Source organism: Engraulis encrasicolus, chromosome 15, assembly GCF_034702125.1.
Source record: "Engraulis encrasicolus isolate BLACKSEA-1 chromosome 15, IST_EnEncr_1.0, whole genome shotgun sequence".
Lineage (NCBI taxonomy): Eukaryota > Metazoa > Chordata > Actinopteri > Clupeiformes > Engraulidae > Engraulis > Engraulis encrasicolus.
The window spans coordinates 39,123,253-39,138,658 of NC_085871.1; the positions used below are offsets into that span (position 1 = coordinate 39,123,253).

At 42.1% G+C, this 15,406-nt stretch overlaps 1 protein-coding gene across 2 annotated transcripts in view; it reads right to left on the reverse strand.

Moving 5' to 3' along the window:
• Positions 1-251: 251 nt before the first annotated feature.
• LOC134464058 (actin-related protein 3) overlaps positions 252-15,406 on the reverse strand; it is a 36,099-nt gene continuing 20,944 nt past the window's right edge. For both annotated transcript variants that reach the window (XM_063217495.1, XM_063217496.1), the window contains 5 exons: positions 10,264-10,437; positions 8,361-8,453; positions 6,055-6,180; positions 3,396-3,479; positions 252-1,873 (listed from right to left, as the gene is read on the reverse strand). In XM_063217495.1, the coding sequence (XP_063073565.1) occupies positions 1,778-1,873; positions 3,396-3,479; positions 6,055-6,180; positions 8,361-8,453; positions 10,264-10,437 (573 nt within the window). In that variant the 3' untranslated portion in view covers positions 252-1,777. The remainder of the gene's footprint in view (positions 1,874-3,395; positions 3,480-6,054; positions 6,181-8,360; positions 8,454-10,263; positions 10,438-15,406) is intronic.

Sequence of the window (15,406 nt, forward strand, 5' to 3'; positions counted from 1 at the left end):
AGATTACTCCGTATGCTAAACTTGAGCTAAATTCCAAGGTAGCGAGGTTGTTTTTTAATTTTTTTTAATGAAACTCATACCGGGGCACAGCAAATCAATACCTAGGCACGTGCCGCTGTAAAATAGGTCTGGCGACGCCCCTGGGCCTGACCCACCTGTTACAAAACACTTCACTAAACACAGGCTGTTCCTTGACAACATGGACCATCTCCCTCTCCCACACCCACAGAAGCCAGAAGCAGACGCAGGGGTAGAAAGAAGTGTATGCCTTTATTGGAATGTTCACAGGCATTTATTTTTTTGATCCATCAAATTTGGTAACTTGGTCACACACACGGATGACGTCCAAGACTTTATAATACTGGTCCAACAGTCATTTTTTTTAATAGCATTATTTTTTTTTCCTTAATCAATATCAAATTTCTTTCTCGTAGACATCTTCGGCACAGCATAAGTGCTCGTGATGCAAGTTATTTCAGAAAACCAACAAAAAAACAGAAAGAAAAACCCAAAAAACAAAATGAAAAACAAAGGGAAAAGACAGATAGAAAAGAAAGGAACCCCTATATGAAGAAGTAAACAGCTCGAAGCGTGACCGTTATTAAAAATGCAATGCAGGGGCGCCGGGTCACTTTTTTTTCAGCGTACAAGTTTGGAATAGCCGAGGTCACAACATGGAATGATGTTTCAAGGCTTTTGTCTCACTTTTTTCCACTTTACTTTACTTATTTTATTCTTTTATTTATTCATTTATTTATTATTTTATTTTTTCCTCTTTGCATATATATATAAAAAAGAAACTTCTCTTCCCTGGTACACAGAGAGAAGTGCATTCAAAACTGACCCATGACAAAAATGACACTTACACCTCGTACTTATAAGCGATATTTCGATTCATCAACAGAACAAAAAAAATGAAAGGAAAAAAAAAACACATTGGGCATTATTCATTACTTTATGACTATATATAATTATCATCAGTATCATTATTCATAAATTGTCATCGTTATCATCATCATCATCATCACAACCGTCGAGAATTGGTCGCCCCGTATTCACAGGGGAAGAAGCAGACGAGTTTGGAGTCATGGTTTTGGCGATGCAACCTGATGTCTTTGCGGAAACTATTGTTTATTTGTTTGTTTGAGTGTTCGTTTAAAAAGAGGTGGTTGTCGAGTGAAGCTATCTGATTGGCTTGTTCTGGAGAGAAGAGAGGGGGTTACTAGTCGGCATTGTTGTTGGTTGCTTGGGTGGTGTCTGTGGTAGGTCATCTTTGCAGATGGGGATGTTGGTGGTCTTGCCTGTGCTTCCGTCCTTCCTTACTCGTCTGCTTGCTGTCAGTAGCCTCCAGTGCAGTGGAGACCCCTGGTGGTATGGAGAGGTAACTGCAGCACAGAGCGTTGCTCCCCCCTGGCAGACAGACAGGAAGGCTGGGTATGTGTGTATATGTATTTGCAGGGCCCTAAATTAACTTTTTTCGTCACTAGCCAAAATGGCTGGTAAAAGTTAATCTCACTAGCCAAACACACACTCATTAATGTGTCAAAGTGGCTAGTACGAGGGTGTTTTCTACCAGCCAAACTTAAATTTCACCAGCATTTGGCTGGTTGGCTGGTGTTAATTTAGGACCCTGTGTATTTGTATGTGTGTGTGCTTGCGTGCATGTATGTGTGTGTGTGTGTGCGCGTGCGCGCATGTGTGTGTGTGTGTGCGTGTATGTGTGAGTACGGCAGGAGGGCGGGGGGGAGCGAGGGACCCGGTTTGGCTTGGTGGCGGTTTAGGACATGACCCCGAAGACGGGGTTGTGGCGGCAGATGCTGGGGCCGATCTCCTCATAGTCTTTTTTGGTGTGACACACTTGGTAGAACTCAGGCTGTCGGGAGAAAACAGAAGAGAAGAGAAGAGGGGGGAGAAGTCAAGTGAGAAACAAATACAAGAAAAAATGACACTTTTTTGGTGGGACACACTTGATAGAACTCAGGCTGTCGGGAGAGAAAAGAAGAGAAGAGAAGAGTGGGAAAGTCAAGTGAGAAACAAAACCCAGGAAAAGACAAGAGATGCAAATGGTGGTGGAGAGGCCACACAAATCAAGGGGAAAAACGAAACGATAAGGAAAAAAATAAGATGGAAATTCTAGGAAACACTGTGAGGAGTGATCAAATCATTAACCAATCTTAATTAAGTCATCAACCAATTTTAATCAGAGTGTAATTTACAGCTTATTGCCTGGCTTACAGCCTCAGTGCTTAATATTTCACAACACAAGAGCCCATTTAACTGGAAAAAAAAAAAGAGTGCAGACACCAAACTGCAAGTCTGGAATGTCATCGGTTATGAAAACGAGACGATCCAATCTGTCCTCTCCATGTAGGGAGTGGGCAGAGTGTTGCTCTACCACGCAAACAGAACAAGGGTGAATTTCTTCAAACCATAGTTGCTAACCATATTAGCTACTTAGTTGTTTGCAAAGCAACTTGCCATTGGCAACTTCCCAAGTTGCTAACTGGCTAACAACTATGCTCTCGAGAAATGCACCCCAGGACAGAATGCAGCTCAGACAAAGATAATAACAACAGCTGTGACTGTTGGCAATAGACAGACAGGCTCCACACTCTGGCAGGCCGAAGCGAATAATGGCTGTGAGTGCGTTGCAATATGCGACTTTGCCTCCTCCACTTGCGCTTGTCTCCTCGTCCCGCCTCCTGGCCCCTCCTCCGTGGAGAAAACGATAAAATTTCCAGCCACAACAACTTTTGAGGGACTGTTTTTCATTCACCATCCCAATTGCAAATGAGAAAAAGACTCTACAATTGAGCTTTTGCAAGATATTGAAATATAATGCTGTTGTCAGTGATGTCATCGTGACGAGAAGCAAGTGGAGGAGGCAAGGTCGCATATTGCACGGAGAACGCCTGGGTCCATTGGCATTGGCAGGAAGAGCCATTTTGAGAATATTACAATGTCCTGGTGGCAACCCGTGGCACTTGATAAAGCTGATATCTACAATTTGATCATTTGCAAAATTGCCAAACAAATGTGATGTTTTCTATTTGTTACGTCTAAGCAATAGTCATCTCAATAACAAAAGGAAACATGTTTTATTCTATTTGTTAGTGATAAGTGTTAGTGATATTTTCAAAGTAATAAACTAATATTTACTAGTATGACCAAATACATCAAGATCCACTTTTTCAAAGTGCAAAGTCACAACAAATACTTAGAATTTGATGATGGTGGTAAGTATTTGTGAAAAAGGTGACATTTGTGAATGGGCAGCATGAATTCTGGAAATAAACAACTACTAAAAATATCTCTTGTTGTCTTGTTCAGTGATTCAAAATTAATTTCAGTGAAAACGTATCATATATCATGAGGTTAAAGGTCAAATGACTCACAGTGGAAGCCAGCATGGAGCCTCCGAACCACACGGCGTATCTCTGCATGTGGTGGGTGATGACCTGGACATCGATGGGCTTAGGCTGCAAACACACAAAGAATACACATGAACAAAAGTAGTAGTAGCATGATTATCATTGACTTTCAAATCTCTTCCAGACTTGGTCTGACCAACAGCATAACAATTAACGTTTCCGAAACGGCAAGGTCGACCCACCTCCCTTGGTTTGCTAATGGTTGTTTGCTTCCCGACAAAATGGGAGGAGTTCCCGATTTTTCTCAGAGCTCAGAAACGATATTTGTATTGCTCTTGGCCTGACTAGAAGCAACACTGAAGGTGTTGCGTCACTAGGAGGGATCGGCCCGACTACAGAATTGGTACATTTGAGTTGCAAAACAGACACACACAGGCGCGCACGCACGCACACCTGTTTTTGTCACATTTCCATTAAACCTCTAGTTTGACGCTGTGGAGAGAAGGCAAATCATGAATCAATTGAAAATGAATTACCAGTGAAGTGGAGCTGTCTACAGCTGTGTGGATGCTCCACCCATCAAGGTGTCAAGATGTCAAGGTGTGTGTGTGTGTGTGTGTTGAATTCAAAATGGTTCAGTAGCTGTGTGACTGAGCCCCTGGTAAATCCCAAATAATAAATGCAATCCTATGCTCACTCACTCACTCGTGCACACACACACACATGTGCACTCACACGCGCACACATGTGCACTCACACGCGCACACACAATAGACAGGGTTAAAAAAACAAACAAAAAAGGTTTTCAATAATTCTTTGACACACATGCACACGATGAGCAAAAAAGTGGTCTATTTGTTGAAATAACCTTGCTGCAGTACCAGCTGTGCTATCGGCACCAACAATGCCACGGCCAGGGGCGCCGCCAAAAAATGTGGGCCCCTGTCAGTGCTGTCAGTGCTTGGGCCCTTAGAATCTGAAACACCCCCCCCTCTATCGGCAGTAACAATGCCACGTCAGAATAAAGTGACAACTGCTTGACCGCCAGAGTGGCACTTGATTTGGGGAGACGCGGGGGATGGAAAGGAAGTGGAGAGCACTCAACAATGAGAACAATGCTGCACAATTAGCAACAGATGGTTGACCTCCACTCTTTCACCCACTCTCATCACCTGACCCCCCTCCCTCTTTTCCCATCCCACGAAGTAGGGCTGCACGATATCAGAAAAAGTGTGATACTTGATAACAGCATGCCATACCTCGATAACGATATTTAGAAATATAGAAGAGTGTTTTTCTTGTCACTAATTTGTCGGTTTGTGTGGGGGCGTGGCTTTGATCATGGCAGACATTCAGCAAGTGATTTGACAGCTCAGAAATGTTTTACATGTTCGCGATAATCAAGTCATTTTTTCAATATATTGTGCAGCCCTACCATGAAGAACGAAAAAAGCATTGTGGGTTAAACACAATCATACAAGCATTGGACCAAAATAGACAAGTGGATTGGAAAGGCTAAATGAGTGGCAAAGTAGTAGTCGTCAAAAGAATATTTTCAACTAATACAAGATTGCAACTCATTTCGCTTCTCTAATACACATGCCTATTTGTTCCACTCCATGAACGATTGTGTTAAAGCCATAATGTTCTGTTTTCCCTTCCATCCTTTCTTTGTGCGTCAGTCTCTTCAGGCTCAATTCAAAAAGAAGGACAGCACTCCTGGCCACCCTTCAAAAGTTGTTCAAAGTTGTCAACCATAATCGTGACTAGGGATGCAGTCCAGGCCAGGCAATAGGCATAGGCAGACAAGGCAGACTAGATCACCTACAGTGTTTCTCAACCTTTTTTTAGGCGAGGCACCCTTTCAATTCATGAAAATTTTCAAGGCACCCCAAACCAACAAGCCGTAACATGGCATCGCATCCGATACCACACAAGCTTAGAAAAGTAACACAAAAGTATCACACAACCTACGTTCGAAGTTGCAGCTGACTGGGGCGACCTATATTTACTTTATTGTGCATAAATGGCAGATGAAAGATTCCACTGACTAGCATTAACTTATCAATTTAGACAAATATGTATTATATTACATAATTTATTTATCAGCCACGTTTCCGCGGCACCCCTGAGGGGGGCCTGCGGCACCCCAGGGTGCCCCGGCACCCCTGTTGAGAAACACTGCCCTAGGGCACCAAATGTCTTGGGGTCCCCCATAGTATTGACTGAAAATCTTACAGAATTATAATGTTGAGTGAAATAAAACACTAAACTTTACATTGACACTGATTGTTCATGCGCACTCAGTACTGCCAGTAGGTACTAGAACAGATGTGCTTGATCACATGAACAGCACTAGGTTTACAGATGCCAATTTCTTAATGCACAAAAGGAAAGGGCGTGCTTGCCCAAGGCACCACATTGACTAGAACCGGTCCTGATGCAGTCCTTCCTTTTGAACTCATATTTCTTTGGGATTTAGCACCCAGTCATCATGACTTAGAGAATTGGGCGTGTTATATGAAGTTAAATCTCTACATCCTTCCATAACATTATCAGTCATGCTGCCCACACCCCCATATCTCTCTTCTACATTAGTGACCGCACTTTCACATATCATTTATCCCACTGGTCCACTGAAATAGAAACCCCAAAAGTCTGCATCTGTGATTCAGTTCCTCACCTTTAGTTTCCCGCCGCTCAGCTCCTCGCTCATCTTCAGCCGGGCGTCCACGGTTCTCTTCAGGTCCCTCTGCAGACGGCGGCCAAAGTCGCGGAACATGGTGGAGCCTCCTGAGAGAACGATGTTCTGCACATACATACGGTACCGTGTGAGAGTGAGAAAATGGACTACAGAACAAGATGAAAAGGGTTTTTGTGAGCAGTGCAATAACTACACTCAGGGCCGCTGACAGCTTTGGCTGGGCCCAGTACAAAGTGATCTGAAAGTGCCCCCATGCCAATAGATACAATGCAACAAGGACCCAATTTTGGGCCCCCTCTCTCTCTGGGCCCTGGCCAGTTGTCCCCTTTGTCCCCCCTGTCGGCACCCCTGACTGCAGGACTGATGCAACTGAGTGAAGGCAGCTGTTGTGTGTATGTGTATGCGTGTGTGTGTGTGTGAATTTGGTGTGTGTACAGATGTCTGCATGTAATAATGTGCATATGCTATTGAATACCATGTACCATGTGCTATTCAATTTCCTTTGGGGTGAATTTATCTGTATTTCAACTACTGCTAAATTATGAATTTTGTGAAAGAAATCCATTGCTTAGTCTGTAAACAGTGTGTAAATGTATGCCACGCCACCTGTTACAGCCAGATTTTCAATTTCTCCTGAGGAATTCATTTTTCTCCAATGGGAAGAAGTGTGTAAAAAAAAAGTTATAATTCTGTACCGTAGCCTTTTTACGAGACAAACATTTCAAATCTGCTGTGAAGCTGGGGGTGTTCTTGTTTTTTTAATGCATTGGTTTTCTCTGCATATATTGAAATTTGTTCTTTTCCGTTTTCTCTTTCCCTTTGAAAAGATAAGCAAGGGAGCACCTTGTGCAGCAGGAGAGAGGGAGAGAGAGAGAGAGAGAGAGAGAGAGAGAGAAAGAGAGAGAAAGAGAGAGAGAGAGAGAGAGAGAGAGAGAGAGAGAAAGAGAGAGAGCGAGCGAGCGAGAGAGAGAGAGAGAGAGAGAGAGAGAGAGAGAGAGAGAGAGAGAGAGCTAAATGGAGAAAGACGTAAACAAGTATGTGTCATGAAGGCGAAGGGCAGGCACCTTGAACAAAGAAAGAGGGACAGAGGAAAAAAGAGTGAAGGATATATAGAGAAAAAAATCATGAAGAGGTGTGAGTGAAAGATGAAAGAGAGTGTGCCTTGTAAAGAGGGGGGAGAAATGGATAAAGAAAGAGATATACAGCTGCAGGAAAAATATATATACCAGACCACTTTGAATTGATCAGTTTTTCTGATTTCACTGCTTATAGGCATGTGATTGAGTAAAGTGAACATTGACGTTTCATTCTTTAAACTGAGAGAGAGAGAGAGAGAGAGAGAGAGAGAGAGAGAGAGAGAAAGCGTGAGAAAGAGAGAAAGCGTGAGCAAAAGAGAGCGCAAGAGAGCGCGAGAGAGATTCTATAAAATGCCATTTCCTACTAACTTTGAATGAAAATATTGTCATTTACAGCTTTTTTTTGTACAGCTTGCAGAAAATGACAGTCAAAATAACACAAGAGATGCAATGTTTTCAGACCTCCAACTAAGAAGGCAATATTATATTCACTTCAATTATCTGTTTCTTCTGTCATTTTTCTACTTGTAGTACATTTACTTGAGTAGATGCTTGAGTAGATGACAATGTGGAAGACTGACGGAAAGCAAACCAAAGCGCACGAAAGCTGCGATTACAATTCAGGGTTATTCTACCAAATATTTATTTCTGAATTCTTCCCAAGTTAAACATTATTATTATGTTGTTCTAAGTGGTCTCTTCATATATTTCTGCGACTGTAAATATAGTGGAAAAAACAGGTAAAGAGAGCTCACCTTGTACAGAGAGAGAGAGAGAGAGAGAGCGAGAGAGAGCGAGAGCGAGAGAGAGAGAGAGAGAGAGAGAGAGCGAGAGAGAGAGAGAGAGGGGGCAAGAAAAGGAACAGATGTACCGGGAGAAGAAAAAGAAGAGGTGAAGAGAGTGCATCTTGTAGAGAGGGGCAGAGACCGAGATAGAAAAGGAAAGACAGAATTACAGACATAGAGCAAAAAATAAGATTTAAAGAGAGTGCACTGCACCTTGTAGAAAGAGACAGATGGAAATGGAAAGAGAGAGACATACAGACAGAACAAAAAAATATGTAAAGTAAACCGTGAAGCTTGTAGAGAGAGAGAGCGAACGAGAGAAAGAGAAAGAGAGAGAGAGAGAGAAAAATAGATGAAAAAGTAGAGATATACTGTATACACAGAGACAGAGAGAGAACATAAAGAAGAGGTAAAGGGAGTTCACCTTGTAGAGCGGGCGTCTGACATCAATGGGGCAGTTCTGGATCACCTCATCCACCACCTCAGAGATGGGCTGGGTGAAGTCGGGATTGGCAAACTGACAACAGGAGAGAGGGAGGGAGAGAGAGAGAGAGACAGACAGAGAGAGACAGAAAGACACAGAGATGGAAAAAAACACGAGTTAACAAGAGTCTGACTCATTGTAAGACACTGCTACTGTGTTAACCTCCTGCAAGTACATGACTACTACCATGATACAAGACTTGCTGCAATAGGAAAGAATAAAAGAGATATGATGTGCAACACTACCAAAAAGATCATTAGATATTCTACATAAAAGGCCAGAAATACCATACAAACTGCCTGATTATGATCAATTACAGTAAGGGATGAAGAGCACCTCTGCCTGACTATTATTTACTATAATGTTCTCTACACTGCCTGATCTCATAGAATTCCGTGAAATGAACACTGATCCTTGGGAGAAGAAATCTGTGGCAGTTTCAAAGATGTTTCTTCCACATACTGTATTCCATGATCACACAGTGTCAATGATGCAAAAAAAAATGAGAAAAAAATCTTTGAAATTACAAAAATCCTGAGAGAACATAAGTTGGAGCATGAGTCATGCGGGATCATGGAATACAGTATGTGGAAGCTGTGGAAATATCGCCCATAACCCCATAACGGAACATCGGCAAAATCTGTGAAACTGCCACAGATTTTGTGCCACAACGGTCACTGTTCATTTTACAGAATTCTGTGAGATCATGCCGCTGTGTCTCACCTCTGGGGTGAAAACAATCTCGGGTCTCCAGAAGGCACAGTCTGTTATTATTAGTAGTAAATAATGCCATGTGCACTTCTCAACTCTGGGTGGAAGAATATTTTAGACCACAAGAAGCAAAGAAGACACAACACCCAGAATCTTCCAGCTTGGTTACTAGAAAATACCAAACGAACAGATATAATGCCAAACTGACCGACTCTTGGTGAAAGAAGCAGCCCTGAGTCCCCAGAAAGCGTTCGTAGCCCACATCTATGCCTAAGCCCACGTCTTTCAGCCTTGTTGCTAGGTAATGGCTTAATAAGTATGCATTTACAGCCTGTCTTCATTGCCCAAGTGAGCAAAGTCAACTGTTTGTTGCTTCTCATGATTCGTCTCATACTACAGCATGAGACTTATCTGCTACCTCAGGTGGCAAAAAATGTTTGGACTATTATTATGACTACCTCCACCAAGGAGGTTATGTTTTCGGTCACGTTGGTTTGTTCAGGCGTTTTTCAGCAGGATAACTTATTATTGGAAATGACAAAAGGAACAACTGATTAAATTTTGGTGGTTATCCGGATAACGACCCGGAACCAGGAATTTTAAAAAAAGATTCTTCACCATTGCGGGATCAGGCAAATCCACAGAAACAGTTGAGATGGAAAAAAAAAAGTGTGTAACCCCATGGCGTTGGCGGATGTTTGCACTCTCTTGAGTGCTTTTAGTTGGTAATAGTACTAATAGGCTCTGGAGAATGCTCCATGTCTCACCTCCCTGGTGGAAGACTATCTCAGGCCCCTAGCCAGAAGGGCTGTAACGATACACTGAACTCACAATTCGGTTCGTATCACAATTTTTAATCTACGGTTTGATACACCCCATGATTTCTGAAATGTATCTCATTTGAAGCTTGGAAGCACTATCACATCAAATCATATGGTTGTTGTCTGAAGGATAACAAAACTTTGAAAGGGCGTATCACAATACTGCTTCCTTACATCTCGATACAGTATCTTTACTTTGAGTATTGAGTACAGCCCTACTAGCCAGGAAGCATAAAGCTGACGGTTGTGATAACATTGTTATAGTTGGTCCAGTCATAGTACATATTGTTGAGTGTACTTGTTTGTCTCACCTCAGGGTGGAAAAAGATCTCGGGCCCCAGGAAGCGTTCGTAGCCCACGTCGATCATGAACTCCTTTTTGCTGATGGCGTTGATGCCGGTGTACTGCTTGATCCACTTGGAGCCGTCCGTGTCGTACTTGTTGAACTCTTTCACCAGGTCGGGGCACACGTAGCAGAAACGCTCCTACAGTGATGATAAAGAAACAATGTTGAATCTACAGACAGACATATCCAAATGTCTTGCACGAATAAGGTTGAATACTTATAATAATTAGCCACAGGCTTATTATTTTGAAAAGATAGAAAGAAGAAAACAGCCATCTGCCTGTTAGCTCAGTAAGTGTAGTGTGGGTGTCATGCTTTGGAAGACTGAAATTCTCAACACTGTCTCCACATACAGAGAGCTAGTGTGGGCACTGCCAGTAGTCAGATGATTAAAAACGAACAACACATCACTCTATGCGTTTACATGAGACACTTAAGTCCGATTTAACTCACTTTAAATCTGATTAAAACTTAATTCCACTCTAAAAATATCATGTAAACACTTACCGAACAGGATTTAAGTTTATTCCGATTTAAACTTAAGTCCGATTAAAGTGGGTGGTTTATTCCTCTTTTAAATCCGATTAAACACGTTCCTCTGTCATGTAACCTTTTATTCGGAATTACTATAAATCCAGTCGTTCCACGCATGCTCGTTGACCACATGATGGCGCCAAGAGACCGGGCTCTTTGCCAGTGAGAAAAACATGGCGGCACTTCCTGTTGATTTTCACATGAAAGTTTTGCTTAATTTAAAGTCCCTAAGCGACTATAAATGTTGTGGCTTCCATATATTGATGTAAAAGTGCCCCACGAAGTAATGAAGCACACCAAAGTTACTCCACATTACCATTTGACCACTCGTTTTTCTATGCTAACAGGGTAGCTAATGTAGCATTGTAAATGATCCAGGGAGAGAGGGGGAAATGTTGTGATTTCAGTCCGCCTGAGGCAACGATTTTCGTGGGGAAGATGACCTGCATCTCGGTGGCATTGGACCACGCCCCCGTGCCTTATTTGGCTCGCTCAGCACGTGCGTTCTCAGTCCAATCGCAATGCTTTATTTTCCCCAGACGTTTAATCGCATTTAAGTGAAATTGCCATGTATACACATCGCAAAATAACTCTTAATCCGATCTATTTAAATCGCATTTATTAAATCGGACTTAAAAACATCATGTACACGTAGCCACTGTCTGTCTAGATAAAATACCAGCTTGCTTGCAATTTCTTATGCTTGAATTTTAGTCTTCTTTCTTAATGCTAAATCCATTTACAATAAACATGGCATGTGGATAACAAAAAAAATAAAAGATTGTGATAGAAAAAAAATATCCGAGCCAAAATTCTGTTTGCATGTAAAAGGCCCAAATGGATGTGTTTACAAAAAATATTCAAACAGGGTGCAAACGTGGTAACAGGTTCCAACTGTCAATGGATGTATTAAGTAAGGGTTAACGTTCGGCGAGAAGGTCGCTACCGTGGAATAGCAGCACGACAGAGAGAATCTTTAGACCCCGACGCGGAGCGGAGGGGTCTTGTTCTCTCTGAAGTGCTGCTATTCCACAAAGCGACCGACTCGCCGAAAGTTAACCCGCTTATTATATGGATATACTTAAATGATTCACACATGGCGGAGACATTTCTTTAGGCCTATTTAATGTTAAGTCTATTATAGTTTTTAATGTCAAAAGATTGTTGCTGCGCAAAACAAAACAGTGCCGTTGTGGAACACCGCTAGGCAACAGCTAGGTAGCCAGGACAACAGGTGTTGTCTATCACAGCAGCTGATTAGAGTCTTGTTGAAAAGTCGCTTTAGCAGTGAAAAGTCTTGTTGCCATTGACAGCGGTCTGTTATAGACCAACACGTCCGTTATCGAAAAATAACAGACGTGCGAACGTTGGGGAGCCCCGTTGAAATGAATGGAGCATTCGACCGATGACGTCACAACCATATAATAACATGGAATATTGGGCAACTGTGGCCGAATAGTTAGGGAGGTGGTCCTTGAATCAACATGGTTGCAGAACGGTTGTGCACTTCACCAGCGGGACAAATGTGTGTCCATACACATTCAACTGTGCCTTGAAAATCACATTGCTTCAGGGACTAGAACCAGTAGCCTGAGCTAAGTGTAATGTAACATCATGTAATGTAGTGTTTCTCAACGGGGCCGGTACAGCCCCCCAGGGGGCATTGGGGAGCTCTAGGGGGCGTTGAGAAGGATACAGCTAAGAGGGGGTGGTGCTTAGTTGCCATTGGGGGGCATTATTCCTTTTAATTATTTTATGCTAAGGGGGGTGTTATCAGGCTGATGATGATGTCAAGGGGGCGTAGGGAGGCTTGTGATGAGGCCAAGGGGGCGTTTATTCTAAAAAGGCTGAGAAGCACTGATGTAACGGATCAATACCTTGAGTTCAGCTGCCCATTCTAATAATCCCTTACATAGCAGGAGTCTACTACAAAGCATCTGCGCTCCACATCCCCATGTGCAAAGAGCACAGATTTATTGGCAATTCACTTTATCGCAATTACACCTGATTTGCAAGCTGACCACAACACCTTGATTGCCAATTAGGATCACAATTAAGGTGCACGCACAGCGCTTACTCTCCACATTAGCCAAGCTTTCCGAAACCTAACTTATCCACAGCTGAGTCTACTACACACACACACAGCCGATGTACGCACTAAGGAGCGAAGGGGGGAAGGGGTATAGACGACCATCAATCAGCACGAGCCTCAATTAAAACCGAACATAAACCGGCCATTTTCATTATTTTTGGCTGTTTCACTTGACGAAAAATGAAGCCATGAAAGTCTTTATGAAAAATTAAGAGGGCCAAATTCGAAAACTCCAAGACGATTAGTATGGCACTCTAAAAACACACTCTTTAAATTAGTTTACTCTTAATCGAGTGTAATGGGGAAATGGTAATTGTGCCTTCATTCTCATAATGAGAATGTTGATCTGAAAATAGAAGAGGAATGGAAAGCCACTAAATGATGATGTTTGCCATTTCTGAAACATTGGTAAGCCTACACTTTGTTTACTGCAATGGTTGCTGGGGAACAGGTAAATAGTGCTGCTTTGATTTCTGAAGTTTAAGAGTGGAAACCATTTGATGTTGTAAAACATTTCCTTCCACATTTTAACATTTCTATAATTCTACATAATTTATCGTTTTTTTACCATAGCATTTCAAACACGACTCATTTCAGGTGCGGCATTGGGAGACTTAAAGTGATACTGTCCCATATTTGGAAATAAGCTCATATTACACCTCCCCTTGAGTTAAATAAGCTTAATTCAGTTTTACCTTTCTTCTGTACTTTCAACCGTTCTCCGAGTATGGCAGTGCAAATTTTACCTCCAAGTTAACAGCTAACATTGAGTCCTATGAGACCGGCTCTCTGTACTGTCATAGCAATGCTGTTTGTAGTCGAGTCTTTTCAGCAATGAGTGAACGGGGCCCATCTGCGCAAAGAGGCCATGATTTAGTGAAGGCACAAGAGAAGTGTGGCTAAGACAGGGAGCAGTGGGTAAAAGGCTGCATTAAAGGAACAGTCTACCCTTTTTTTGATTTTCACATATTTACAGTTTTCCCAAGTATTAAACATGAATGTGCGTATCATTTTCTTCTTAGTGTGCTCAGTACTAAGATGCATTAGTGTTAGAATTATTAGCATAGCTTAGCATAATCACCGAAAGCAGATAAAACCTTTAGCATCAAGCCACAAGTGAACACTGAATGAGCGGAATTTAGTAGCCATTTTTGCACTCTGCTGACTTTTACAATAATTAGAGGTTAATAAGTATATTCGATGATGTTTTGTTTAGTTCCATAGATGTCTATTGCTACATTTAATATAGCTATACTGTTAAACTAAGGTATGCAAAAAAATGTGCATGTATTCTCATATTCTACCAGAGCTTAACTACACATGGGCAATTTACTGAAATGAGGTGGACCGTTCCTTTAAAGGTGCACTGTGTAGGATTGTGGCCAGAGTAGGTATTGCAACTATGCTGCTCATTCAAACTATTATCTCTTTTGCCAAATTTGATCTTTTCATGAATATTTAGTTAGTAATAAACTAATATTTACTAGTATGAACGTACAATTAAGTTTTGCGGATAAAATGTCTTTCAAAATGGCGGACAATGGAGAAGATCCCCCTTTTCATGTATGAAGAGTTTAATTTTCCCAGTCATAATGAATACTAATATAAATACTAATAGAATTTGATGGTGCTAGCCTAGATATTCGTGAAAAAGGTAACAATTTTGAATTGTCAACATGAATACTGGAAATAAACTACTAAAAATATTACACAGTGCACCTTTAAAACTCTACATGGACTCCCCTCTTTCCTTCTTCACACCATTTGTCTCTTCTACCGCAGAAACAGAGAGTTCCACTGAAGACAAAACATAGATAGCAGTTCAAATGTTTGCCCTCATTACACAATCTATCTGCAACCACTCTCTACAAACACATTCTTTACAAAAAACCCACCAGCCCAGTCAAACACACAGTCTGATAACAAGAAGCAGTAGCAGCGTTATGCTAATAACATGACTCTGGCAGAATCCTCCAGGCTCTAGTATTTGGACTAGCTTAGCAGAAACTGGTTTGTGTGTGGGTTTTTTTTCTGCAAGTCCTGTGGGGCTTCTGAGCATAATAATGGATGTGGCTCTCATTATAGGGAGAAGTGGGGGGTGGGGAGAGAGAGCTACTCGAGAGATAAACGTTTGCGCTAACGGACTGGACTGGGTGACGCGACACATTATGATGACGGATGACGCCGCACGTCGGTGGATTTGTGGGAAACTGTCACACAATGTCAGCTTACACTGGGAAAACCTTGCAGAGTGCGTAGGAGAAGGGGTGAGGGCACGTGCAGTGATTTGTGGAAAGTGTGTGTGTGTGTGTGTGTGTGTGTGTGTGTGTGTGTGTGTGTGTGTGTGTGTGTGTGTGTGTGTGTGTGTGTGTGTGTGTGTGTGTGTGTGCGGCAGTGAAACACTGCATGGGGAATTGTATTGGAAATGCGCTAAAGAGGGGGTGCATGTGCACGGCACTTTGGGAAAGGAGATAAAGAGTGT